Below are 27,119 nucleotides of genomic sequence, written 5' to 3'. Positions count from 1 at the left end.
AATCATATTTCTTTGGGTTTATAGGCAGGGCAGCCAGTTATATAAAACACATAGGCTAACGTTACTTTAGTCGGAGTTGTATATTTTATTTTGATTTGCTAAAATTAAATTAATAAATTACATGTTCTGTAATAATTTTACATTTAAAGCAAAATATTAAACATTACAAACACGCGTATCCAGAGCATGTGACGCCCAAATGAATGAAACAGACTCCCATCTCTGGAATAGCCTGGACCATGTCTGTGAAAATCCAGCTAAAGTAATTCTTTGTAATTTATGGTTTTATACATAAAATCATTCTACATAATGTAAAGAACATTTTGTGAAAACGTTGATATCTTTAATATTGACTGGGTAAGGTTATGTCAAAGATTGTGAAATCAATGTGAAGTGAAATCAATTAGACATTCCCAAACCTCAACTCTAACCCCAAACCCAAGCGACAATGTTTTTTTTAGGTGGGAAAATAAGAAAACAATACAGAAAATGGCACGAAAAAGAAAGTCGTGCCACGAACATGAAAAACCGTAGAAATTTGTGCAAGTGACACACGACAAAGACATTCGTGCTCATGGCATGAAAAAACTGAATTTCGTGCCATTGACACAAATTAATTAATCAAACTTTTTGTGACTATAACACAACTTTCTGTGAGATCACGTTGTATTATGTTATGTGTTGATTACCAGCAGCTGACATTTAAAAAATAATTATTGATCACAACTCTAGCAGGCTGTGGGAAACTGAACCCCACAGAGGTCCAGTGTTCTCTAATGCTTGTGTTTGTAGTGGTAGGTGGTAGGTTATGTAAAGGTCACAGACCTGAATGAAAATCAGGCCTTCATCACTCCAGGTGGACACACAACATTAAGCATAGATGATGATGGCAGTTGAGCAGTCAGACTTGAAGGTGCAGACGTGTCATAAAACTCTTAACACTACGGTACTTTAAGCTTTACAACCTTTCTGGGAAGCAAGTGTAGTTCACCACATAAAAAATCCGACATATGCTAAATAATAGCTTTGTGTGCTTTTTATGTGCTAGTAAAGATTATGTTGTATTTTAACAGACCGCTAAATAATAAAATGGCAGCAGTGAGACAAAGCAAATAATGAGGAGGATTATAATTGAATGAGTGGATAAGCAAAACAAAGGCACAGGTTGTTACAGAGGATCTGCTACAGTTGCATAGTCCTATCTGGTTCTTGTCTGAGGTAAAGGTTATTGTAGGTGAAAAATCAAAGATTATACATATCTATCTTTAATTCATTTAACGCCATGTAGGCTACATTGAACACTGTGTCCTCAAATAATTAACGATAAGGATGTGATATAAATATAATAAAAATGCATTCGAAATTAAAAACGTGACCAGCATGATATTGTTAATCTTAAAAAACACTGCCATCTAATGTCGAATTTATGTCACTAGACTCTTCGTTAAATTAACCCAGTTTTTATATTTGACCCAGAAATTGGTTAAAACAACCCAACATATATTAAAATTACAACCCAACGTTAAGTTAAAAACGCAGCTTGTTAGTGTGTAGCCTACTCGTGTTTGTAAAATGGTTATGATTCATTGAATTTAATCAATTTTTTTAAGGTAAGTGGTTGCAATCAATTTATTTAAGCTACATTTAAACAAAAAAAAAAAAATGGAAAGGCAAAACAAAACAATTTTTTTTTTAATGTAGATAAATAAATTGATTGCAACCACTTACCTTAAAAAAATTGATTAAATTCAATTAATCATTTTTTTCAGTGTATCTTTGCAAGTTAGTACCAGTGAATGATTAAAAAAATCTTGTTTAAAATAAATATTTGCATATTTTTGCACTTAAAAGCATACTTTTTGGCACCTTCCAAGCATGCAGTATAAAAATCCTGGTTGCTTTAAATGTATAGCCTATCAACTTGGACTAACAAGTTTTATAAACTTTTTCTTGATTAGTGAGGAGTTGCTGTGTCATACAAAAATAAAGAATTCGATTAACTATTTCAAACTTTATAAGTTATATTTACAAAATCTAAAATACTGTACACTCTAAATTCTGCTGGGATATTTTTAAGCCAATGCTGGGTAAACATTGGACAGAAAACATGTTGGGTTATGAATAAACCTATGGGCAAAGCATTATTTATTAGCCCAACATGTGTTCTGTCCAATATTTACCCAGCATTGGGATAAAAATAACCCAGCAGAATTTAAAGTGCATAGGATACAGTAATTATCTTTTGTTGTATGATAATAAAATATTAGTCACCTGATAGTACAAACCTTAAACAACACAAGTTTCATCTAAATATTTGCTATAATAATAAAACATCAGTTATCTAAACAAGTACCTTTGATGTTTACAACCTTAACAAGAGCTCCCATTAGACACCTGAAAAGCCAGTTTACTTATTCATTCACACTGATGAAGTGTTTTCATTTGAAGACAAACACAGGCCTGTGTGAACACTAAAAAACTGTCAAATAGTTTTATTTTCTTAAATGTTTTGTAATTAAATTGTATTCTTTATTAATGTATTTTATCTCTTTAAAGTCAGATAAGAATAAAATGTGAAACAGAATATTTTTTGTAATAAGACTTTGTAACTGCTCTGAAGATTTAGATTAAAAAAATTGTCTTTCATCCAAGTTAATTCAATACACCACATTAAAAGAGTTTAACCCCATGATACACTAATTATTATTCATAATTTCTAATCATTTGCATTGAGTGGTTTCATAGCAAGAGCCACAATGGTCTTGGCCTGAAATATGATTAGCATTGCTTGTTTTAAGAGCCCACACTGTAGAAAAAGTTGCCAGGTAACCAGACATGAAAGCAACCAAAGTTCATTGATTTCAAACCAGTAATAATTAATGCACAAAAGCTCCATATTTTACTTCACCTTTTATCAGGCAGAAAAAAACACTATCCACCTTTGAAACGGAGCAGCATTGAAATACCACTTGCCATAAGGAGATAAATCCAACAGGTTTTCAATCATTTTATTTGAAAAATAAACACTGTTCAAATACGCTTTCTTTCATCTTTACACAAAGTATTACAAAAACACTACAAACCACAGAAAGATTTAGAATATGCATGATTGGGTCTGTTTATGACGGTGAGGTTAGCATGAAAATATTCTCTTTATGAGATTCTCAGAGGCACAGAATATCGATTTTGTTGTGTTAACTTCAAAGATCTCCAAATACAATTCACAACAGCATTAAAAGCATAATAAAAAGCAGCTATGTTTTATGAACTTATTTATAAATATTAATTATTAAACAATTGACAAAATAAAAACAACCATAACATTGGTGGCAAGTAATACATTTCAGTATTGAGTAATGTAAAGGCATTTTTGACTAATTTTCTGCCTTGCACACCATCATCCAGCTTGAACATAATAGTTTGCCGCAAATTTCTTATGCCACATTATCGTAAAATGTTTAAAGACTATAAATGTATTAGGTAAAAGAAACCAACATAAACAATGAAGCATGTGCATTGAACTTACATTGTTAGAGCTTTGTTGTTTGATTAAACATTGAAAAAAAAATCACCAAACACTCAGTCAGAGCATTGCAATATAACTACTGGTGAGTCACAGCAACACAAACGCCTTAAAGGCAGAAAACAATGCTCTATATGGAGAGTTTACAAAGTGCATGAGCTCAGCTCACAGTGAAAGCAAACACTACAACTAGGAACTTGCTATTGTATAAACTGCTTAACAGTAAAGAAAATACTCTCTTGACTTTTTCAAACAAGTTTGTCCTAGTATAAAAACAGTCAATATATATTTGTGCATTTTGGGATGGATAGTACCAAAATAAATGTTTTCCTCAATAATAATAATATATACTGTATATTTACCAAATACTCGCTAAAAAATCTTATTTGGTTATTTGAAACTATGCTTTGTGAGATTTGGATAAAGTGTCTCAGACCGATATTTTAAATATAAAAGGATTAATATAAAACGCAGAAATCCTTATCTTGAAATGTTGACACTGCAAACAGCTAGGCACACTTTAGCTAAAACCTCATACAACAGTTTTTCAACCTACTATTATTAACTTTTGACTTGTGATAAGTTATAACATAACTTATAAAACATGTTGAAATTGTTTCTTTTAATGTGTTAACTTAAAGTAAAAATATATGTTGATCTGACATCATTTTTACAGTGTGTATGTATACTGTATGCAGAACAAACTACATACAGTTGTGCTGAGTTAAACTGTGATGAGGGAAGCTCACCAAGCTTCAAGTCCATAAAATGTCCTTAAGCTGCAAGGAGCTCAGTAATAAATCTTCAGCTGGGTTTGTGATTGACTGTGTCCAGCTGTTGGTGTCCATTGCAGGGCTGGTGGGATAGCGAAGCACCTGCTGCAGCTCAGCCTGTCGTGAGATCAGACTCCAGACTTTCAGAGATTTCACCCAACTCCTCCTGAAGCTCTGTGAAAGAGGGTCTCCTGAAAGCCTCTATCTGAGAGTTTCAGAGAGCAAAAAAAATAGCATTACATACTTTTTAGTGAGGATATTTTATACTTCATGGGTAGAAGAACTATGTACCCAGTCTCTGAAATCCAGACTGAATTATAAAATAAGTTAGATTTCACCTTAATTTGAATCTCCAACATGGCCTTACTCAGATATTAAGGTTATATTTTTACTGAATGTTCTTTAGGATGCTTCGAAAACAGTAAATCACAAAAATGACTTTAGCTGGGTTTTCACAGGCAGGGTCAATATATGTCATTTTTAATGGGCAAAACAGCCACCTACCAGACAGCAGCTTGCTGCCAGCTCCAAAAGATGCTGAGGACACCCGCTGACCATTTTGCTGAATGCTGGCACGTCCAAGCCGTAGTCCTGCAACACAAACCTCCATATATTTACATAGGGACAGCACTTAAAAAAGAAAACATTTTTATAAATTTATAATGTTGGATTTTGTATTTGTTTGCATTTGTGTCAATCAAGATATTATAGTCACCTGTGTTCGTGGAAGAATTTCTGGGTCTGCTGGGACTCTAGCCAGGATTTCACACAAAACAATCCCAAAAGAGAAAACATCCACCTAACATTACATAAAGCGAATGTTAAAGCAGTACGCTTTTAGGTTAAATATTCTCTTTAAAGGGACACTTCACTTTTCCTGAAAATATGCTCATTCTCCAGCTCCCCTAGAGTTAAACATTTGATTTTTACTGTTTTGAAATCCATCCAATATCTCCAGGCCTGGTGGTACCACTTTTAGCATAGCTTAGCATAATCCATTGAATCTGATTAGACCATTAGCATCGCGCTAAAAAAATAACCAAAGAGGTTCGAAATTTTTCCTATTTAAAGGGGACAGAGAATGAAAAACCATTTTTACATTGTCTTTGTTGAATAATGGTAGTCTACCCGCATTCACAAACATACAAAAAGTGTTAGAGATGCTAAACATCTCAGTCTCTAGAAATTCCTCTTTTAGAAATGTCAGCCAGAAAACAGCCCAATCTGAAAAACTGATGCTTATGACATCACAGGCATCTAACTGCCCCTTCACTTTAAAATAATTGGCTACATTTTTTGAGTGGCCGCAAAGTCAGCCAATCAGTAATGAGATTGCAAGTTAAGCCAGTAGTGGGAGCCAAATAGGTGCAAAACAACTTGTTTAAAATTCCCCACCCTAATAGAGCTTTCTGAGAGAGGTTTTTAGGAAGCTTCTAAGGCATTACAGACCCAAACAAAAAAATGTTGTCTACATGTCACATCACAGAACAAGGATAAATACCCCGTTTAATCATTCTATGTCACCTTTAAAACTTGACTCTTCTGTAGTTACATCGTGTAATAAGACTGACGGAAAATTAAAAGTTGTGATTTTCAGATATGTCTAGGAACTATACTCTCGTTCCGGCGTAATAATTAAGGACTTTGCTGCTGTAACATGACTGCAGGAGGTGCAACGATATGACGTAGTGCCTGAAAATAGTCCCCTGCTATTGAAAGATACTAAGGGGACTATTTTCGGCTGCTGTGTAATATCGTGTCTTAGTACACAACGTAACTACACTGTAAAAAATTTGCTGTAATTTTGCAGCTGGTTGCCAGTAACTTACTGTAGAAGATAAAGTCTGAAAATGTTTCATGTTCTTTTAACTTTGAACAAAATGTTGCCAGTAAATAACATAAATGTAAAATCTACAGTAAGTTACTGCGGCTAGTTGCCAGTCATACCCATTAATACTGTAATTTCTACAGAATTGTTTTACAGTGTACAGAAGAGTCCAGTTTTAAATAGGAAAACTATTGAAACGCTTTGGTTATTTTTTGCGCGATGCTAATGGTCTAATCAGATTCAATGGATTATGCTAAGCTATGCTAAAAGTGGTATCCCCAGACCCAGAGATCAGCTGAATGGATTCCAAAACGGTAAAAATCAAATGTTTAACTCTAGGGGAGCTGGAAAATGAGCATATTTTTAAAAAAGTGGAGTGTCCCTTTTACATCGTACTCTAAACAGTGCAAATTTTTTTGGTCATCATCATCACCTTGCGGTCGTAGGGCTCTCCACGTAACATCTCGGGTGCCATCCAGAAGGCAGAGCCCACAAGTGAAAGCTTTCTGTCCTTTGCAGGAAGTTCAACCACCTCTCGAGCCAACCCAAAATCAGTCACCAGCGCCTCTCGGCCTCTGGCAGTGACCCTTATCAGACAGTTCTGTGTAAAGAGAAACAAACATAAACATGTTTTTGTCCATTATTATCTCGTCATAATAAAGTTAGATATTTAATCTTTTTTAAAGCATAACAGACTTTAAAGTAACTTGCCAGTAAACAATTGTTTTATTTTTAAAATGTTTTATTTAAAATCCTAACCTTAATTTAAATAATGATTTTTGTGTTTACCATGAATGGTATTTTTTTTAATCTAGACTGAGCTTTTCCTAGAAAAGTATTTTATATGTGAGTTTAAACAATGTTTCTGAGACCTGGGGGCCTCAGCAAACCTCAAAGCGGTCCTCATTATGCTTTACTATCTTTATTTTTAGTTGTTTTAATGCTTGATTTTAGTGTTATTTTTATAACATACAGTACTGTGCAAAAGTCTTAGGCCACCACCATCAGACTTGTTGTTTTAGAAGTTTCAATGTCCACCCATATTTATTTTTCAATCTATTTTATCAAGATACAAACAGAAAATACAGGAAATATGTGAAAAATATATATATTTTCAGGACTAAATGTCTTCTTTAGGCATCGTCTGTGTTTAGTGTGACCTCTCTTGGCACTAAACACATCTTGAAAGTTTTTGAGCAGAATGAAGTAAAAAGGCAAATTTCTTTAAAATTTGAAATTAGTATTTAATTTTATGCTGCAGTTTCCTGCTATTGCTCAATTGAAAGGGGAGCTTACCCTAAAAACTTGACACATCAGTTTAAATTTTTATACAGTTTTAAATACTATATACACATTTCCTGTATTTTCTGGATGTATTCTATTAAATAGACTGAGAAACAATTATATATGATCACTATAACATTGCAAAAACAACAAATCTAATTGTGGCATGGTGGTCTAAGACGTTTGCACAGTACTGTATCATTCCAAAATAGGAAATATTTCATTATGAGTCAGAAGAGGCTTTAAATATTGTTGTGGATTATGGGTGGTCCTAAAGTCAAAAAAGGTTGAGGTCCACTGGTTTGTAAAATTATAATGTCTTTCTTAAAAACTGCCAGAAGGGGGCGGTAAAAACACGCAAAAAATTCATCAGTGTCTACCAAAGGTCACACAAATTCACAAGCACCAACTGAATGCATTGTCTATTAACAATCACACAATGCTTCACACAGCAGCCATTTCAAATAATGTTTATGGACAAACACACACAAAAAAACCCCCAAAGCTAAATCTAAAAATATATTAGATATAAATGATAGATTTATTACATAAAGCAGGCATAATGTCTGAAAAACAGTGGGTCGCTTATGTTGATATTATCCTTAAAGTGTGCATAAAAACAGTCAAGAAAGTCCATATTGTGCATTAGTATTTACTTTAATTTTACTTTATAAATACTGAATATTTGCGTGGAGAATTGGGTACACACATTTCAATGTCCATTGTGTGCATACGCTATGTTTATACATCAGACCCAATGTGCCTGGTTGCTGATGCAGAACCTTGAAGGTTCAGATGAATGAAGTTTCTCGTCATCACTGTGGCCGTTTAATGAATTATTCAGCTGAGACACAGAACCTGGACATTGACCCACAGTTCCTCCCTTCCATCCCTACACACCTTTCAATCAGAAAATCAGTTTGGAGCCAGGTTATTGACTTGTGAGCGTAATTGAAAACTTAGAAGAAAGGCAACTTTAGAGACTACCCAGCACAAGAGGATACCAGGCACAACTGAGATATATTGCATAAGACCAATGGAGCAGAAAGTGCTGATGGATGAAATCGGTGAATTGTGCATCTGGTTTAAATTAAAACCTAAACCACACTACAGGCTCTATTCCCGCACACACTGACCCATGATTATAGGACTAAGAAAACTCCAAGCACAGCCCTGAGTCGAAAACCTCCAAATTTAGAAAAGTAGCTCATCCATATGCCAAGTGTTGCGGCAGCCTCTGGCTGTGCTGCTAATGGATGGGTTTGGATGAGAAGCACTGGGGTTTGCCAGAATTATAATAAATAAATAAATAAAGCAGAAAAAAAGTTAAATATAGAAAGACATTTCATACACATTATTAGTGGCTTATTATATGCATGAACATTATTATGGTGGAAGGCCTTTAAGCATCGCCAATAATCAGGATCATGAATTTATTACTTTTCTAATGTAGATACAGTATAAGCATACATACATTACATTAATGTTTCACCATCTAACATTGCGCAACTTAACGCGACATAAGCAATACATGAAACGTTAAGAGTTAAGAAAGGTGCCATGACGTATCCCGGAAAAACCCTTTCCTCTTTTCAAGCCGAAGTGCTAGAAAATTCACACTTGGCCAATTAAGGTTTCAAAAGCATTCATTGCGTGTTCTTTAAAACACAAGCTTTAGAGAAGTACAGTAGACTTTAACAACCGACACAACTTCCTACAGCCCTACAAAGTTTTACGACAAATCCTGGAAACCATTCGATGGTCCCAGTAACAAATGTGCTAGATGTAACAGTCGTCTGTGTTAATTGTGCGGTTGGCATTTTTGTTTGCTCATTGTTCACTTCTGAATGGATGACAAATAGGCTGTGGCATAGGGACAAGGCCAGAGTAAACACGAAAAGAGGGGTGGGGATGATGTTTGTGCATTTTGTACTTTCAAATTAGATTGGAAGAGTGTGAGAGAGAGAGAGTTTATTACCATCACAATAGAGCGGCCTCGCCCCTCAGCACAGGTTTGTTAATCACTTATGTGAATCCTGGCAACCCATTATACTCTTGCGCACAAACATCTACGTCTGAATATCTCAGGGGAAATTTCTGGGTAAAGTCTAGAGCTACAGTATCTACTGATTTCTCAGTATAAGATATCTTCAGATTATCAGTCCTTCGGTTGCGTGTATGTGTGATTGAAATGGCAATGGTGCTGTACCTTAGAGTTAAGATCTCTGTGGTAGATGTTTTTATAGTGCAGATAAATCATTCCTCTGGTGATGTCAGAGGCCAGATCCACTTTCTCTCTCCAGCACAGAGGAACATCTTTTCTGGCCAACAGCTCCTCTAAACATCCGCCACTAACGTACTATAAGGAAAAACACAGTCAGTGGGAAATAAAGTTTTACCTTTGTAATAATTGTGACATTTATATTTTAGTTTCTATCCCTCATGTGATTAACTCATTCCCCGCCAGCTTTTTTTTAAAGTTGCCCACCAGCATTTTTTGTGATTTTCACAAAAGTTTCACAAAATGTCTTCCAGGAAAATGTTCTTCTAAAAATATATAAACATACAAATATATCAAATGAAAGAACAGACCCTCTGCTTCCAAACAAAAAAAATGGGGGAAAACGTTTCATCCTATCTTAATTTACTCTTAAATATGGGTATTTTTCTTTAAAAATACAAACTTTTTAGCAGAAAGCTAAAATAATTGCATATTTGTGAAAGAATTTTGTTAGAAATCAGATTCAGAATGATTATCAAAACATACACGAAGTGTAAAATGAATAAAAAAATTTTGCTTCAGTTTTTCTATAAATTGAGTAAAAGCGGCATCTAGTGGATAATCGTGGTTTACCAGATTACCATAAAAACTCATCAGGAACATGTTTTTCATGCAAATGTTTTCTCTTAATTGACGAGATAACTCGTCAATAAGGGTGTCACGATCGAAATTTAGTCACAACCTCCAACTTCAAATTAAAAAATGGAATTGTTGATGCTGCCACGCCCCCATGTCACGTCCTGTCTGCTTGCCAAGTGGGAAAAAACCACACGTGTTGAGTACTGCGAGTCAACTTCCTCTAACTTCGATAGCTACAGACAGTTAAAAGATAGCATGGCAGATGCAGGAGACACCACGCGAGCTGCTCTTTCCATGGGAAACAAAAAAACAGCACGCATTGTAGGATTAGGCACAGCAGAACGGCGTCTGTGCCAGGACCGGTCGTTTCTCTGAACTGAGATCTGTTTAAGTTTCACAACAACTTATTTCAGTTGCTTAAGAGTTATGAAAACATGACTTTTTGGGGTATAGTCTCTCGTCTGACGGTAATTAAAGCATGTTTTTAAGGTACAAGTACAAAGGTACAAGGTACAAAGTACTGACAGGAATGTTCATCTGACAGGAAGTTTTGTTTTATCAGGTATTTGCGTGTACCATATTTTTCCACTGACAGCACGACTAACATTGCAGGTCATCTCCAGGTTCAAGGTCAGATATTATATTTCATAAAAGTCTAAAAATGGCATAGCATTTTTTAATGGCGGGGAATGAGTTAAAGGTCCACTGTGTGGATTTGTAGTGGCATCTAGTGGTGAGACTGTGAATTGCAATCAACGGCTCAGTCCACGGCTCACCCCTCCCTTCTGAAATGGATAGTGAAGCTACGGTAGCCCCTACAGGACAAATATGTCACCTTCTGAGACAAAGAAGTGCTCTGTAGAGCAATTTGTCCATTTAGGGCTACTGTAAAAACATGACAGTGCAAAATGGACACTAACATGTAACGGGACCCGCGGTGTATGTAGATAAAAATGGCTTATTCTAAGTTAATCATTTTGTAGGGTGTTTATACACCACTGATAATATAGTTATTATTTTGCAATTTTGTCAAGAGATCCTTCTAACTGTGCGTTCACACCACCACAAGCGAGAGCAAAGTGGCTTCAAGTCAATTCATTTTCAATGAGAGCCGGCATGAGTTTTGTCGAGCAACGTTATGTCTTGAAGTTGAAATCAGCTCAACTTTATGGTAATGAGCTATGAGGCGGTTCGGCGTCAACCAAATAGAAGGCGGAAGCCCATAGAAGTCTTCCGCTTCAGAGGATTCGAGAGAATGCCGAAGACCGTCCACTACTCTTTATCTATAGCGTCGTTAGCAGGGCAGTCAAATCGTTTTTTGACGCTCTCGCCGGTGCCGTTGTAAACGTACAGTAAAAGTTACAAAAGCACCTTAAAGTTAGTGGCATTCCAAGGGTGCTTTAGCATACATCACTGAGATGCTTCAGTGTTTATGTCTCTCCACCTGTCTGTGTTAGCAGGGTTTTAAGACTTTGACTCTTGGTAAATGTAATATTTAATAAAATGCATAAAATAAGGAGTCAAACAAATGATACTCACCTCCAGAATAGGGTATAATTTGTCCTCTCTCACACAAATACCCAGATACCTGGTAGCAGAGATGGGAGAGAAGGTCACAAAAATCTGTTATTTGTTAAATGTCTAAAAATGAGATTTGTCTACTAAATTAATTCAGCATCAAGCATTTAAGCATACACCTTTAGATAAATATTTTTTAAGATGAAAACCGCCTGTCCAAATGTGAATATTGTTTATACAATATATTTTTTATATACAGTCTCTATAAGCTTTCATAGCTTTAATAACTTCTGCCATTTTGTCAAACTTGTAACAACTGCACATGAAGTTACTTAAAGGAACAGTATGTAAGAAATTTATATCAATTAATCATAAAATGGGCCTGATATGTCACTAGACATTAAGAAATCATTTTCATTTCAAATACTTATATCATTGACAACAGTGGTCTGGCCAAGATATTGTCATTTAAAAAGTGGAGTTGCAGCCCTCAACTGATGTTTATGTTGTCATGTTGTGTATTGGCCACCAGCTGTGTGATTGCAGTACCAGTTTTAGCCACAATCATACATACTGTTCCTTTAATTTTCAAACCTCATTTGAACAATAAATAGGCAGTGAATGTAGGTAAACATACTGTAATATTTCACTGTGTCATGGTGTTCACATATTGTTTGTTACATTAATCAGTCCTGTCCATAGGTCAGGTTGACTTTAATATTTAACGGGGTAATAAAAGTTGGAAGCTAACTTAAAAGTTGTGATAGATTACTTGCACAGGGAGCTTCAAATGTGAATTTTCCTTTCATAAGGCACTGGAAAAAAGGCATTCTGAGATTTCTTAGGCAAACACACATGTTAGGTTAACATTGATGTAACTGTGTGTGTTGGGTAGGGATTTGACATGACTCTTCATGATTATGAGCAGAAAAATGTAGCTCAGATGGTAGAGCATTGCACTTGCAATGCAAGGGCTTGGGTTTAATTCCCAGAGAACATACATACAAAAAAAAATAATTTGATGCAAAGCGATTCATAGTACAGCCCAACGTATTCAATGTACATTTATTATTATGTGTATGATCTACGAATCAAACCCAAGACCTTGTCGTTGCTTCTCTTGTCCAGTTCTCATCCATCCAATTCAATACCCTTTATTAAGCCTGCCACCATGTTGATTCCAAAATGAAGGTGTGTAAAGCGTGTGCTTTAAATCTATTGTTTTGTAGCGGGATGCTGGTCATTTAGCCATCAAAACACAAAAAAATACATAATTTTACAAATTTCCACAGGACAAAAAACACAGAAATCATGCACTGTTAAAATGAGAAAAGACATATGACCCAATTTTGAGACAAGAGCAGTGCAATGGGTACATTAAATCTGTTTTGATATAAGCCTGTTGGCTAATCATTAATTTCTAATGATGCAAGCATGCTTACTTTTCTAAGTAACACTAATATAGTCCTATAACTAAGTGAAATTTGTACAGAATACAAAAAATGCAAGGCATGAATCTATTAAAAACAGAAGCAGGATTTATTTCTAACTAAATAACATTTTTACACAACTTTGGGAGTTCATATGGGGTTTTACCTCTAACAATACTTGCACACCGAGCTATCACATAAATAGTTTAAAGTCAATCACACGTTATTAAGTCAATGTTCATTTCGTGAACAGAGAAAACACATGGGACATTCTCTTATGTTCTATACAAACTGGAGATGTATACTTATTTGCCCATACAGCAAAAAATACATTTCTCTGGTTAAAAATATATTTTAAATATATGCTAAATACATTTTGTAGAAAGTAATGATCAATTGAATATATTTTTAGATTTTAAAATATATTTAGCGTTAACCTTCATATATTTAAAAATGTATTTCAAGCGCATACATTTCTAGTTTTACAACCGATACAGCAAAAATGTATTTTTGCCAAAATATATTTGAAATATATGCTAAATAAGTAAATTTTATAAAGTATATTTCTGAAGTTAAAAATATTTAATTTTAACCTTTTTAAAACTGTTTACATGTTCGTAACATAAATAAAGTTTTTCTTGCATTGCGTTGTGAATATATTAACTTGGACTGAAATATATGAAGGGCTAAAAATATTTTTTTAAACTTTAAAATTGATTTATTTTTTAAATATAAATATACAAAAAATGGCCAAAAATATATAAATGAAAATATATTTTTGTAAACATATTCCAAAATATAGTTCAGCAAATATATTTTTGGCCAGTTTTTGTATAGACGGTTTTAGCAGTAACAACATAAACAAGCGGCTGTCGCGGTCCGCACGTAACTTCCGGTAAACTCCGCTAAGAATAAATAACAACAAAGTTCTTTAAACGTAGTTTATTTATATAACAAGCAAAAAAACAACATAGATTACCTAGGAAACCAAAACATTTGTTATTTTCGACGAGGCATTTGTTCAAGAGATCAGTTTAGCAACTAGTCAGACCATTAAAAAAAACGAAACCGGAAGTAAGGTTCGGATCCAGACATGTATCACGTGCGTCCGATTGGACGCACTTGCGGTGACGTGATATGTGTCTGGTCCGAACTTTACTTCCGGTTTCAGTTTTTTTTAATGGTCTGACTAGTTGCTAAACTATACTCTTGAACAAATGCCTCGTTGAAAATAACAAATGTTTTGGTTTCCTAGGTAATCTACGTGTTGTTTATTTTGCTTCTTATATAAATATAAATAAGGGGCGGCAGTGGCTCAGTGGTTCATGTTGTTTGTCTACAAACCGGAAGGTTGGTGGTTCAATCCCTGGTTCCACAGGACCAAGTGTCGAGGTGTCCTTGAGCAAGACACCTAACCCAAGCTGCTCCTGACGACCTGGATACAGCCGTTGGTGTATGAATGTGTAAGTAAATGGGTGAATGTGAGGCAGTATGTAATGCGCTTTGGATTGCTGTGGGTCTATGAAAGTGCTATGTAAATGCAGTCTATTTAAATTAAAATCAAATTATGTCCCTTCTAATTTTAACAAACCACGTTTTCTAGGTTCTATATCCTGTGAAAATTTGTAAAACGATGTATTTTCTGTGTTTTGATGGCTGAATGACTAGCATCCTGATACAAAACAAAAGGTTTAAAGTGCACGCTCTGGATGTCCATCCCTCACAGCCTCAGATTGGAATTAACATGGTGGCAAACTGAATAAGGCATACGTAAATGAGCTTGTAAGCACAAAATACATTCATTCACAAACCTAATGTAAAAAGATTGTTAAAGCAATAAAAAGCAAATTTTAAGTGTATTTAAATGTTTGCTGGTACTGTATACAGTAATAGAAATTAACCATATAAACGTTGATGTGATTGGAAAGTGTACAAAATGCCCAAAACACCATTTGATGTTTAGATGAGGAAGACGAGGCGGTATTACCTCACTATGTTAGGATGAGAGAGCTTCTGCAGAAGGCTGATTTCTCGCACAATACTGTCCTGGTCCACATCGTTCTTATAGATCTTTACTACCATCACTTTTCGTGTTGTATTGTGGTTCACCTGAAAATGTCAATATATTACAAATAAAAATAATAATACAAAAGAAAATGGGTAATATGAAATTGGTTATATAAATTCATTCTTTTTTGCTAGAATACAATCACAAGAAACATTTTATGTGCAGTCCATATATAGGAAGTGACAAAACTGTTGGTTTGGACTCTGTGTGCTATTCAATCATTAGTTATGTAATTTACATGGCAGAGACTCATCAGGAAACCATTAATGGGTTTGGTGTACTCAAAGATTCCTGTTTTTTTTGTACTGTTTGCATTTGGCAGAAGCTTTTATCCAAACCACTAATCCTTATGAAGTTATACACACATACTACACTGTAAAAAGTAAAAGTAGGATTTACTTAAAAAAAAAAAGTAAAAATTTTAAGTTGAAAAAGCATTTTTAAAGTGTTACCAATTGAAGTAATTTGTTTAAATAGACTTTATAGTGTAGAGAGCACAAAGTCGGACAGTTAATGCTGTTACCTTATTTACATTAGATTTAATATATCGCATGGATTCATTTTTATCTTAAAGATCAAGTTTTTTGATGAGTCCATATAATTCTGCGTCATGTTTATAGGGTATTATGTATTTAAAATACCTTATTCTTTACACATTTAAGACCTATTAATAAAGTTTTTTTTGTAGCCGTTACCTTCATTCTAACAAATGAAAAGTTTTACCTTGTAAACCTTTGAGAAGAAGCCACTGCCAATGAGCTCATGAGTGAAGTTTTCCCAAAACTCTAGTTTGCGGACAGCTGTGCGTAATTTCTGCCAACGGTCCACATGGCAGTACGTATCAGAAGACTCTCTAAACAGCGTCGGGCTGGTGGGCTCAGATGAAACGTCCACCTCACACATCCTGGAGATCTCCGCTATAGGAACCAAACACACACATCATTTTATAACTAATGTGTTGAGGTACATGAGAAATACAAATGAAAACTTGTACAAAATTTAAACAATAAAAGTCACTGAAATCACTAAAAAAGAAAATGAAATGATACTACTATTTAGGGGAAGCATAATGTGTACGGATGAAAGTGAAGATCTTGGTTTCAAGCTCATAAACAGTCAATTAGTTAAATGAGCAGGAAAGCTCTTGTGGTAGGGTATAAAAGTGTCAGAATAATGAGGTCCAAAAACAGATGGGCTGCATGCAGAAAAAGACTGATCTGTGCTGGCGAGAGACTGCCAGTTTACAGTGCAACACACATAAACAATACAAACAAACAGTTAAAGACAAGGCTATAATCTGCAAACAAAGTGTGCATGGAGGTGAGTTAATGGTGACAGAATTTTCCTTATTGTATGAGTTGTTGTAAGGTTTAGCATTTGCAACAATGTAATTTACTTGTATATACACTGTAAATACACTTGGTGTGTAAACGCAAGATGCAATTACAGGATATTTGCAACACAAAATGTTTTCACACATTGTGGTTTTCTGGTTAGTTTAACAGTGGGTATGGACAAATGCACAAAAGAAAAGAGAATCTGTAACTAAACATCTGTAACTTATACAATACAATGCACGTTAAAGTTGGGTTAATACAACCCAGCAAAGGTTCATTTAAACCCAACAACTGAGTTTGTCAAATTTTACCAAACAACCCAGCATTTTTAGAGTGTGTTAATACTTATAGCCATAAATGTATAGCTGCCCTTTAGATGCCTACCAGCCCTGGTAGCCTGGCATATTCTTCAGGAAGGACAAGTAAACAATAACAGAATTTCATTTATAGTAAAGCGTTGCTCTAATGCATGTGTCCTTTTTTCATTGGGGAAAAGCTGAGAAAAAAGCAGGACATTGATATGAATAGGGACAGTTTTCATAGCCCAATGATCCTGTCGGGGAACAGCACGGAGTGGCACGCTTACACAACCCGCCAGCGTTTGTCACTCAAAAGGGAATCATCTAGCCTTATTCGTCACAGGCAGAACGCATACATGCAGCCTTTGTGCTTTACAGCACCAGACACATTCACAGCCGTTTCACAAGTGTGCAAAAGCAGAAAAAGAGCTTACAGTAAACGTTAACTAATATATGCACTCTAAAAAAAGGCTTATTGAGTTCAATCTTTTATTTATTTATAAAGTGTTTTTTAACCATGTCAGATTGTTTCAAAGAAAGAATCATAGAAACCAATACAATTAAAAATAAAATATTAAATTATATACAAAATGATTACATTAAAGTGGTTAATGTGGATGCAAAGGAAAGCTTAAGGCTGAAGTATGGTCCATTTTTTAGCCAAACGTGAGGGTCCACGTACAGTACGCGGAAGAGCGCGCACTGTATGCTGGATTTTTGAAACCCCCATGTACATTGTACACGTAGGTCACCAATGCGCATACAAGAGAATATGGTACGAAGCCCAGGAGATGCATTGCATTTTGGTGCAATACGTCTGTGTACATGTACGAGTCAAATAAACTATACTTTGCAAGGATGTGCGTTTGACCGTCCACGTACGTTCGCATACATGTACAATAACCAGGATTTACAGAGAAAATGTACATATTTATTGGGACAGGGTTTATATTAAGCCATTATTTTATCTTTGTTTGAAAGACGGAGATGCGCACCTGTCAATCAGCTATTACATAACAGAGCAAGACCAGAGATGAACGTGCTCATAATTGGGATTAATATGGAATACTTTCTTTACATCTTTGAAAAACTGTAAGAAATTTTCCTTTAAATATCATTTTTGTCATATAAAGTTTTGAGAGATAATAATGTTTTTTTCCACTGCTATTGCTCATTTATTTTAACGTGTTTGGTGCATTTACCTCAGAGTTTATTTCAGTTATTTTGCTGTTTTTCTGGTAATAATAATACAATTTACATGCCAATCCTACTTCCTTGTCTTTTTATTCATTTCATTATGCTGTTATATTAAGTTATATGGATATTTATTGCCATATAAGACGTTCATTGCCGTAACTCTCGACTAATATTCAAATCATATGCAGAATAATTTGTGTATCTTTGAAAGAATACAGTTAATCCTTAAAAATAATTTTTGTCAAAGTTTTGAGAAATAATAATGTTGTGAGGATATATATTGCCATATTGCAGTTGAATACTCCCATTTATAATATGAAAATCACATAGTAGGAAATATATAATGTGATACTGCAAAGTTACCCTTCTTATTTTTATTTATTATATAGCCATATGGAGACAAACATTTGCAAATGTGCTGATTTGATCCATTCATGTACTGGCCACTAAGCTAGAGATTTTAAACATCCTTAATCCACACTTACTATCAAATAGTCTATCTGCTTGATGGATCAATCCGACCGCATATGTACTCCAATAAACAGGCATTCGGCGGCGCTGCTTTTTACATCAAAGGCCAGCAGGCTATGCCATTTGGGGAGCGCCGTTTTAAAAATCCTAAACATGGTTGGACCTGTCGAACAGGTTGAGCACTTTTATGTTGAGCAAAGAGGCTGCGCAGTTTGACCAGCGGGAAGCGGCCGCACATCAAGCCGCCAGACGGGGTTGCTATAACTCGCAATGTATAACTATTATCAGACCGACCCTTGCAGCCTCAAAACACTACTGGCACACCGGGAAATGTCCCGACTCTCCCGATGGCCACTCCGCCACTGCTGCAAGACCCGGAGGTCGGCTAAATGGATTTGAAAAACGATAAAAATCAATTGTTTAACTCTAGGGGAGCTGGAAAATGAGCCTATTTTCAAAAAAATAGTAGAATGTCCCTTTAAGACAGCTCAAACATTTTAGTCTGGGACTAGGCCTAAGCACTGTCTGGGAAACCTCCCCTACTGTATATTAGCTTTAAGCACAGTATATGGCTGGGCAAAATATCAACAAAACCAAGTGCTGCGTTTAAATTAACCTATGCTGGGTTGTTTTAACGTTTTCTAGGTTAACTTATACCCACGGTTGGGTTTGTTCATATTATACTTAACCATGGGCTGAAACAACCCAGCTTTTATAATGGCTGTATCTCTTTCTGTCTGTTTTTATCTGCTTTATCACTTTATTATTTAATCACTGAATTATGAAGATCAACCCAAATTACAACTGTGTCTAAAAAAAGATTTCGTTACATTGGTGGAATAACACTACATTTGGCTTACTGAAACGCACATAATGCCTACACAACATACAGGCGCCTATTGAGGGTTGAGTTTATTACAAATTTTGAAAAAATAAAACTTCCTGTAAGACACAATATTGCACACTGAGGTGTAAGTTTAACCATCTACCTACCACAAGCCAATTTACGAGAAAAACTGCCGGCCAACATGGAAACCTGTCAACCACATCTCAAGCATGCAAGCTCATATAGCTTTGGGCAAATATCACACCAGTTAACAGTGTAGTGATACAATTCAAAACTGGATGTGGACTCAAGCTCCCACATCTCTCAGAGGAAACAGATGCTATCTAAGTGACAACTGACGTCTGGCACAGTATAGGAAACCAAAAGTTTCTGATATATGAGGGTCAAAAGGAGACATTTACTCAAGTTTACACAGCGCACCCAACGTCAGAACATGCCGTCATAAGGCCTGCAACCTTCACGTGTACACTAGAGGAAGTCAACCCATAACGTGGACTTAGACAGGAAGACTGAGGCTTCAGTGTGCAAAATGAACATGAAATTAGTAAGAGAATGTCATTTTAAAACATGTTCGTATTGCACATATTGAAAAAACATAAGATATAAACAAATGAAACAAACTTTAAGAAGATTTCTTATATGTAAATAAAACTTCATCAGTAAACAATTCAAGCCCTGATTCATCACAGACTGATGTTAGAACAGGAAGTTGTGGTTTACTTTGAGTCTTTTACAATCTTGAAAGGGCAGAAATGTACATGATCACAGCATAGATGTCAGAAAATCCCTTTTACATATCCGAGTTAGATGATCGCTTTGTCAAACACTTTGCGTCAATGATTTTATCCTCATTTGCTCTAAATATGACAGTGGTTAAAGGACACGCAAGCAACTTTCACAAACTTAATAAAAAAAATAAAGTACCAATAATATCATATTAAAAGATTTATGTCTAACATATAACGTTTTCATTAAACTGCATATTTTTCTGCATAGGGACTGCAAGGAGAAAATACAAAGTTCCAAAAATACAACACAACCAAACAAGAGATAAAATGCTACGTTTAAGTCGTGAAATTCACCCAGTTAATTGCTTCCACTCGCACCGTCATACGAATCCACACAAAAACCAACCTGATGTCATGGGAATTTGGCGCTGTTGGAACACATGGTCAAAATGTGTACCCCGGCTGTCACTGAGGCAGTAAACTTTATAAAGGCCCCAGTACCTACCATTAGGTACAGTTATACTGTAGGGTTAGTAATGGTTACAGTTGGGCTTGTTACCCCAAGGTCGCCAGTTCGACCGGACGGTGTCCTGACATTTTATACTACCCGTCAGATTGTCTTACCTTCGTGTTGGCTTAAAAGTTTTAGATTAAGGTGCTAGGTTGGGAAGAGGGTGGGTTTACGGATTGGGTAGGGGTTGGTCCTGTATGTTTTCTATGGGAGGTAGCAAAAACTGACAAGGTAGCACAAATCGAACGAACACTGGCATGTTGCGACTATAGACTGAAAAGATGCACGTAGTGTCCGTGATGTCACCCATGGATTTCAAAAGATCGTTTTTGAAGCTTAAAGTAGGCATTGCCTGCCGTCGCCATCTTGGCCACTAGTCACCGCACATCACTCTTGGATAGACGAAAATGGGTAAAGGGGCGGGACGAAGGTGAAGCTGAGGAGGATGGTTGCTGAAACCACAACCGCCTAGCTCGATTCTAGTGACTGTTCAACGTCACTCAAGTGGCCACACCCTTAATTATGCAGAACTTTAAGGCTTAAAGTTTTCTCATGCTAAACGTTGGCAAAGTGTCAAAAAAGCAGTTGGGCGTGTTACAGGTTTCTGTGCCGAATGCACTTCGCCAGGGTTCATACAAGTTTCGGAAAGTTTTTTTCGATTACGGGTACAGCTGACTTTCAGTGGTTTCTATACGTATCACTTCTTTTTATGGGCACTTCCCCCGGAAAACCCCACCCACCCGTCAATCAGCGGGAGACACTAGAACTTACAAACATCACATCACGCGACACAGCTTTGTTTAATTTCAAATCTCAACAATGGCACGAAAGAAGAAGTGTGTTTTTGGATGTAAGGAGAAGAAAGCCATCCTTATGGAAACAATGGATATGGTTTATTATCCAGGCTAGCAGCAGAGTTTTTCATGTGTGTGTTTGATGCGCTGGATTTTTCCAACCGGGTCATGAGTTGCATGCGGTAAGTAAGACTTCTGTCTTATGTTAGAAATAGGCGCGTGCGTATTATATAAATGACACAAACATGTAGTGAATCATAAGTTAAACAGTGTTGTATAGTGTTGCATGACTCATACTCGCTCCTCCCGCGGTAGTAACTCCTCCTTCTTCATTTTTTCGTAAGTTATCGGAAAGATTCGGTAAAGCTAATCTTTCTTCTGATTAAACTAAAGACTCTTCGGAGATATAAAGGATGTAATACTACTCTATAGGTACTCCAGATTAACATCAGAAATGAAGAAACAGAACTACTCAATGGGATGGGGTGGAGTTAAATGGAGAGGACACATTTCGATTTTTAAAATACTTGACCATCACGCCACTATCCCTTTTACAAATGTGCACATTTGGTAACAATGTGAACCTTTAAAATACTAATAATAGATCTCTTTGGACGCAAAATGTACATCTTATTTATCGAATTTATTAACTCTTTAGATTCAAATCTGTATTTTTTGAAAGGGTACAGCCCCAGTGACAGCTAAGGTACATATTTTACGGACAATGTACGAGGTGGCTAATTCGTATTAAGTGAATTGTGCAAAAATGTACAATTCGTAGTACATCCCTAACCTCGCCCCTAAACCCAATATCACGGGGTGCAATCAAATCAACCAAAACCTAAAATACGCATGAACTGCCATGGAATTGTGTTGCAAAAAACTATTTTTTGCATGAATTTTATTTACATCATGACATCAACAACATGTTCTCTCTCTCTTCACACACAGAGAAACAGAACATTCACATTGGATTGGTGTGAAATGCAGGGGAAGTAGCTGTGAGTCTGTTCCAGATTGGATTTGTTGGAGACGGCAGCGGCATTGGCATCGGCCCAGAGATCTCCCCCTCAGATTCTCTCCCACTCTCCTTCTCATTCTTTACACAAAACATCATTCAGCACAGCGGTCAGCGTGGCGTGGCAAACCGAAAATACTGAAAGTCTTACTGATGTCGTTGCCTTTTCCATCTCTGTCTCTCTGTCCTAGGACTTTGGAAGGCAATGGACTGTGCATATCTAAACGCAGCACAACGAATGACGCTTGTAAATGTTTTAAGCAATTAAGGAGTGATGGCAGTCATAAAGTAACTAAATGTAGCTAATCTGAAATATTCAAATAAACTACAACTGCAAACAGTCAAGAAGTAATTTTGATGACTGCTGAATCTGTATTTCATGGAAAGCTAAAGCCTTGAAAGCCTAGGTTTGCATAAAAGCAGTGCTTTATATCAGTAAGATTTAAACTACTTCTTGTGAACTAATGCAAATGGACTTAAAGCTCATCTCAAAATCTGATATACATGCACTTCCTTAATATTATCTTCTGCAGAATGTTTCTATTTTGCCAGTATGACCTACATTTTTACCACTCATCTTTCTGCGAAACCATATTGATGAAACAGCAGAAAAACAAGAAATACATAAAGAGAAAGTTTTCTTAGAGATATTGTTGTATACTGTCTCCAAGTGAACTGTAGCAGATTGATTATGAGCACAAGCATTTTATAAAGATCTGAGAAACCATAAGAAAAATATAATAATAATCCTATATGGGCTTGTAAATGTATGACAAACCCTACCGACAGAGCAGCTTCAAATCTTATTACTGCTTTAAAAAAGAGCTATAATGTATAATTACAGTAGGAAAGCATCAAAGTCTATTGAGTCTATTCCTCAGTTGTGCTTGGTACTAGGCTGTTTTAAATTAGAGAGAAAGAACTGGGATGTGTCCTGTACTTTTGGAAGGAGATGCAGGGAGGGAAAGCTATGTTTTCCTGTCTTTCACTAAAGGGCAGGGAGGATCTCCGCTATGTCAGCAGCATGGCACATAAATGCTTCAAGAATGGAAAATCGTAATCGAATATAAGAATAGAACAAGAAGCATATTTAAAATATGCACTTTAACTAGGCAACTCACAGTGTGAGATGGACTAAAACTGTTAACCTAATGAAAAGATTTGAGTTCCTATTTTATTAGTCATAAAAATAGACATTAAAATCATCGCATTTTAGAAACAAATTAGCCAGAATTTTTATCAATACTAACAGAATACTATGCGGCACGTACTAAACATTTGGGGACAAATCATGAAAATCTTTCATAGCATTAAAAAAAAATACTTTTTCCATGTTTAAGTGCTATAATCGGGTCTACAGTGCTTGTATCAACTTAGAAAATATGAAAAAGAACGAACCCAGTAACTTAGCATGTGAAAAAGTAGGTCATTGAAATGTGGCCCCCCTTGTGATGTCAGAAGGGGATAATACTGCCCCTTAATCTGCACTAACCAACCACGGCACTGCCATTTAGTGCAGAGATCAGCTCATTTGCATTTAAAAGGACACCCAAAAACAGCACATTTTTGCTAACACCTACAAAGTGGCAATTTTATCATGCTATAATAAATGATCTATATGTTATTTTGAGCTAGAACTTCACATACGTACTCTGGGGACACCAAAGATTTATTTTACATTTTTAAAAAGTCTTGTATAATGTCCCCTTTAACATTTATGTACTGTACGTATGTGTGTAATATTGTATAAATATCTATCAGCCCAGAGTTGAGTTTTGGTTCCTCTCAAGGCTTTTTCTCATCTAATTTTGTACAAAAACTAAGACAGAAACTGTGAACACATCTGTCCACTGAGTCATAAATATTAAGTCTGCCAATATACTGTACACTGAAAATGTACACTGGAAAATAGGAATCGTGTCCAAGTAGTCTTGTGATTCAGACCAAGACACCCAAAAATGAGACCGTGACCACAGCCATACATACGGAATATGGCCATAAGATCATGACTTTGATGGGCAAGCAACCTACTGTACTACTAACAATCATTTTTATGTTTTTGTTCTCGTTTTCCAGAACATTTACATACATTTGGCAAGTGCTTGTATCCAAAGTAATTTATAGTGCAGCATATCATCATGTGTTTTCCCACTGAGCTACAACACCAAATTTATCTAAACCTTTAAAACAAGACATATTTGCTTAAAGGACAAGTTCAGTATTTCACACCTAAAGCCCTGTTTTCAGATTGTTTATGATGAAATAGAACGGTTTAGACTGAAAATTCGACATGCGGCTGCCCCGAGAATTTTTTTTGGTGTTTGTTGTTTCACCTCCCCCACCTCCACAATGCGTGCACAGGTGCACTGGAACAATCCTCCCCAAAATGCACCAACCTTTCCTCTACAATGACGTGAAACCCACCGAGCGGTCAGGGGTGTTCACCGACACGCCCACACAAAAATCGCCGCAAAATACGCACTCCAACAGGTTTTATCGTAGTTTTTGCCAACTCCATTGACTTGTATTAGATGTGCTGTGAGGTACGGTATTACTCTGCGCCAGGAACCTTGTTTGTATTCTTGCAATTTGCAAAGGTGGATTATCGCCACCAACTGGGCTGAAGTGTCTATTATTCAAGCTCTCAACGGAAAAATATACGGATGTGAGGCGTTTGGAAAAATAGGTCCACAAGTTTACAACAAATGCTAAAACACCTGTTCGAAAGCATCTTTTGCAGCGATTTTTGTGTGAGCATATTGGTGAACAACCCTGACCACTCGGTGAGTTTCACGTCTTTGTAAACGAAAGTTTAATGCATTTTAGGAAGGATTGTTCCAGTGCATATACACACATTGTAGAGGTGGGAGGTGAAACAATAAATATCCGAAATTCTCGGGGCAGCCGCATATGTCGAAATTTTTTAGTCAAAACTGTTCTATTTTATCATAAACAATCCGAAAACAGGGCCCCAAGTGCAAAACACCGAACTTGTCCTTTAGGTAAAATGATACACGGCCATATCTTGCTTTCAGAGAAATCCAGCAAACTGTGTGATGCATTTGCTTAAAACAAGCTGTTTGCCAATGTGTGATTATTTTCCTTCCCCATCAGCCAACAGCTTCTTGTTTTAAACCTCACAAAAGTTTGTTAGATTTCTCTGAATTCAAGACACAACTTCTGTCATTTTGCACCCCATATATCTTGTCTTGAGGATGTTTAGATACTGTAGGCGTGCTGATATGAGATGATCTGAGAAAATCTATTCTGGTCACCTGCAGGCTTCCTCATTTACTCTTCATGACAAGCTCCACATGAATCCACTAACTTAAAGGCGGAGTCCACGATGTTTGAAAAACGCGTTGGAAAAGGAGACGGGCCGACTACCAAAACACACTTATAGCCAATCAAATCAAATAAAATGCCGGGTTGCGTATGTGTGGGGCGGGCCTATCAACAGAAGGTCCAGATTCTATTGGGGTAGGGACGTGTTTGTTTGGGTGATTTCAAATATCAACATTGGCTTTCAAACATCGTGGACTCCGCCTTTAAATGTCAAGTGAAGATGAATAAAGCTCTCTAATGAACCAGACATCACTTTATTAGTGTTAATATTGCCCAATGCAATAAGAAATTCTGTTACCATGTTACTGCGATTCTCATGACACTGTATGCATTTAAAAGCAGTTTCGTGTATTAGAAAGAAAACAGACAATGTTACTTACTGCACTGGTTTAATAAGCTATTCATGTGCATCTTGAGGTGGGTGGAGGGCCAGTGCCTATATCACAGAAGCTATGAGAAAATGACACAAATACAATGAACAGAGACTCACAAAACACAGAAGCACATTAACAGAGCCCAGAATCAGCAGGCACTTACAAACATTGAACTTACATGACAATTTAAATACAACATAAGTTTACAGGAAAGTGTTACATTTACACATTTGGCTGACGCTTATCGAACAAGACAGACAGTGCATTCAATCGACATTTTATCAGTATCGAACCTTTAACCTTTGGGCTGCTACCGCAATTGTCTACCAATTGTGCTATAAGAATGTACTATATAACATAAGTCATACATAATATTGAACACACACAATAATGAATTTGAATGTTTACTGCATACCGCATTTTAACAGTCAAATTAGTTAAAAACAACACGAAGCTGACAGACGCATGAGTAGGTGGCTGATGGAGAGCAGGCAAAATTCAGAAAATGATAAGAGATATATCTAAAAAAAAAAAAAAAAAAAAATGCCTCGCGGCTACTCACAGTTGTAACAAAACCCAGCGTCTTCACCTTCGCTGTTGTTGATGATTGACTGATAACTGAGTGTTCAAATGAAATCGATATTTTTAAAGACTAAACTAATTCAGTTCTGAGGATGAATTGAGTTTAGTGGGAGGTAAACCCGTGGCATCTCTCTTAGAGCGTTTCCATTTTCCGTCACTTACTCAACCAAGGCAATCATCAAATATAGCAAAACCGCCTTCCTTCTGACTGGCAGCTTCACTGTGGGTTTAAAGTAATCCAGACCAGAAAAGATGAGATGATGCGGGTTTAATGTGCTGTGTGTAGAAGGAAACCAATGGCAATGACGTCACGATGGTTCAGTTCGACCCCG

At 36.2% G+C, this 27,119-nt stretch overlaps 1 protein-coding gene across 4 annotated transcripts; it reads right to left on the bottom strand.

The window, feature by feature from the left end:
* Positions 1-2,992: 2,992 nt before the first annotated feature.
* On the bottom strand, positions 2,993-27,119 carry LOC129440128 (dual specificity testis-specific protein kinase 2). Of its 4 annotated transcripts, none has more exons than XM_055199237.2 (10): positions 26,753-27,119; positions 26,212-26,281; positions 16,008-16,201; positions 15,204-15,325; positions 11,808-11,856; positions 9,618-9,767; positions 6,558-6,725; positions 5,012-5,095; positions 4,801-4,887; positions 2,993-4,501 (listed from the first exon to the last, which is right to left on the bottom strand). In XM_055199237.2, the coding sequence occupies exons 2-10, from the start codon at positions 26,240-26,242 to the stop codon at positions 4,409-4,411; spliced, it is 978 nt and encodes a 325-aa protein (XP_055055212.2). In that variant the 5' UTR covers positions 26,243-26,281; positions 26,753-27,119; the 3' UTR covers positions 2,993-4,408. The 4 variants fall into 4 exon arrangements, with proteins under 4 accessions (XP_055055212.2, XP_055055213.2, XP_055055211.2 ...); XM_055199238.2 differs by having other exon boundaries at positions 26,950-27,119; XM_055199236.2 differs by having other exon boundaries at positions 26,768-27,118.

The sequence above is a fragment of the Misgurnus anguillicaudatus genome, chromosome 22 (genome assembly GCF_027580225.2).
Source record: "Misgurnus anguillicaudatus chromosome 22, ASM2758022v2, whole genome shotgun sequence".
Classification (NCBI taxonomy): Eukaryota; Metazoa; Chordata; class Actinopteri; order Cypriniformes; family Cobitidae; genus Misgurnus; species Misgurnus anguillicaudatus.
This window is presented reverse-complemented; position numbering and strand designations above follow the sequence as displayed.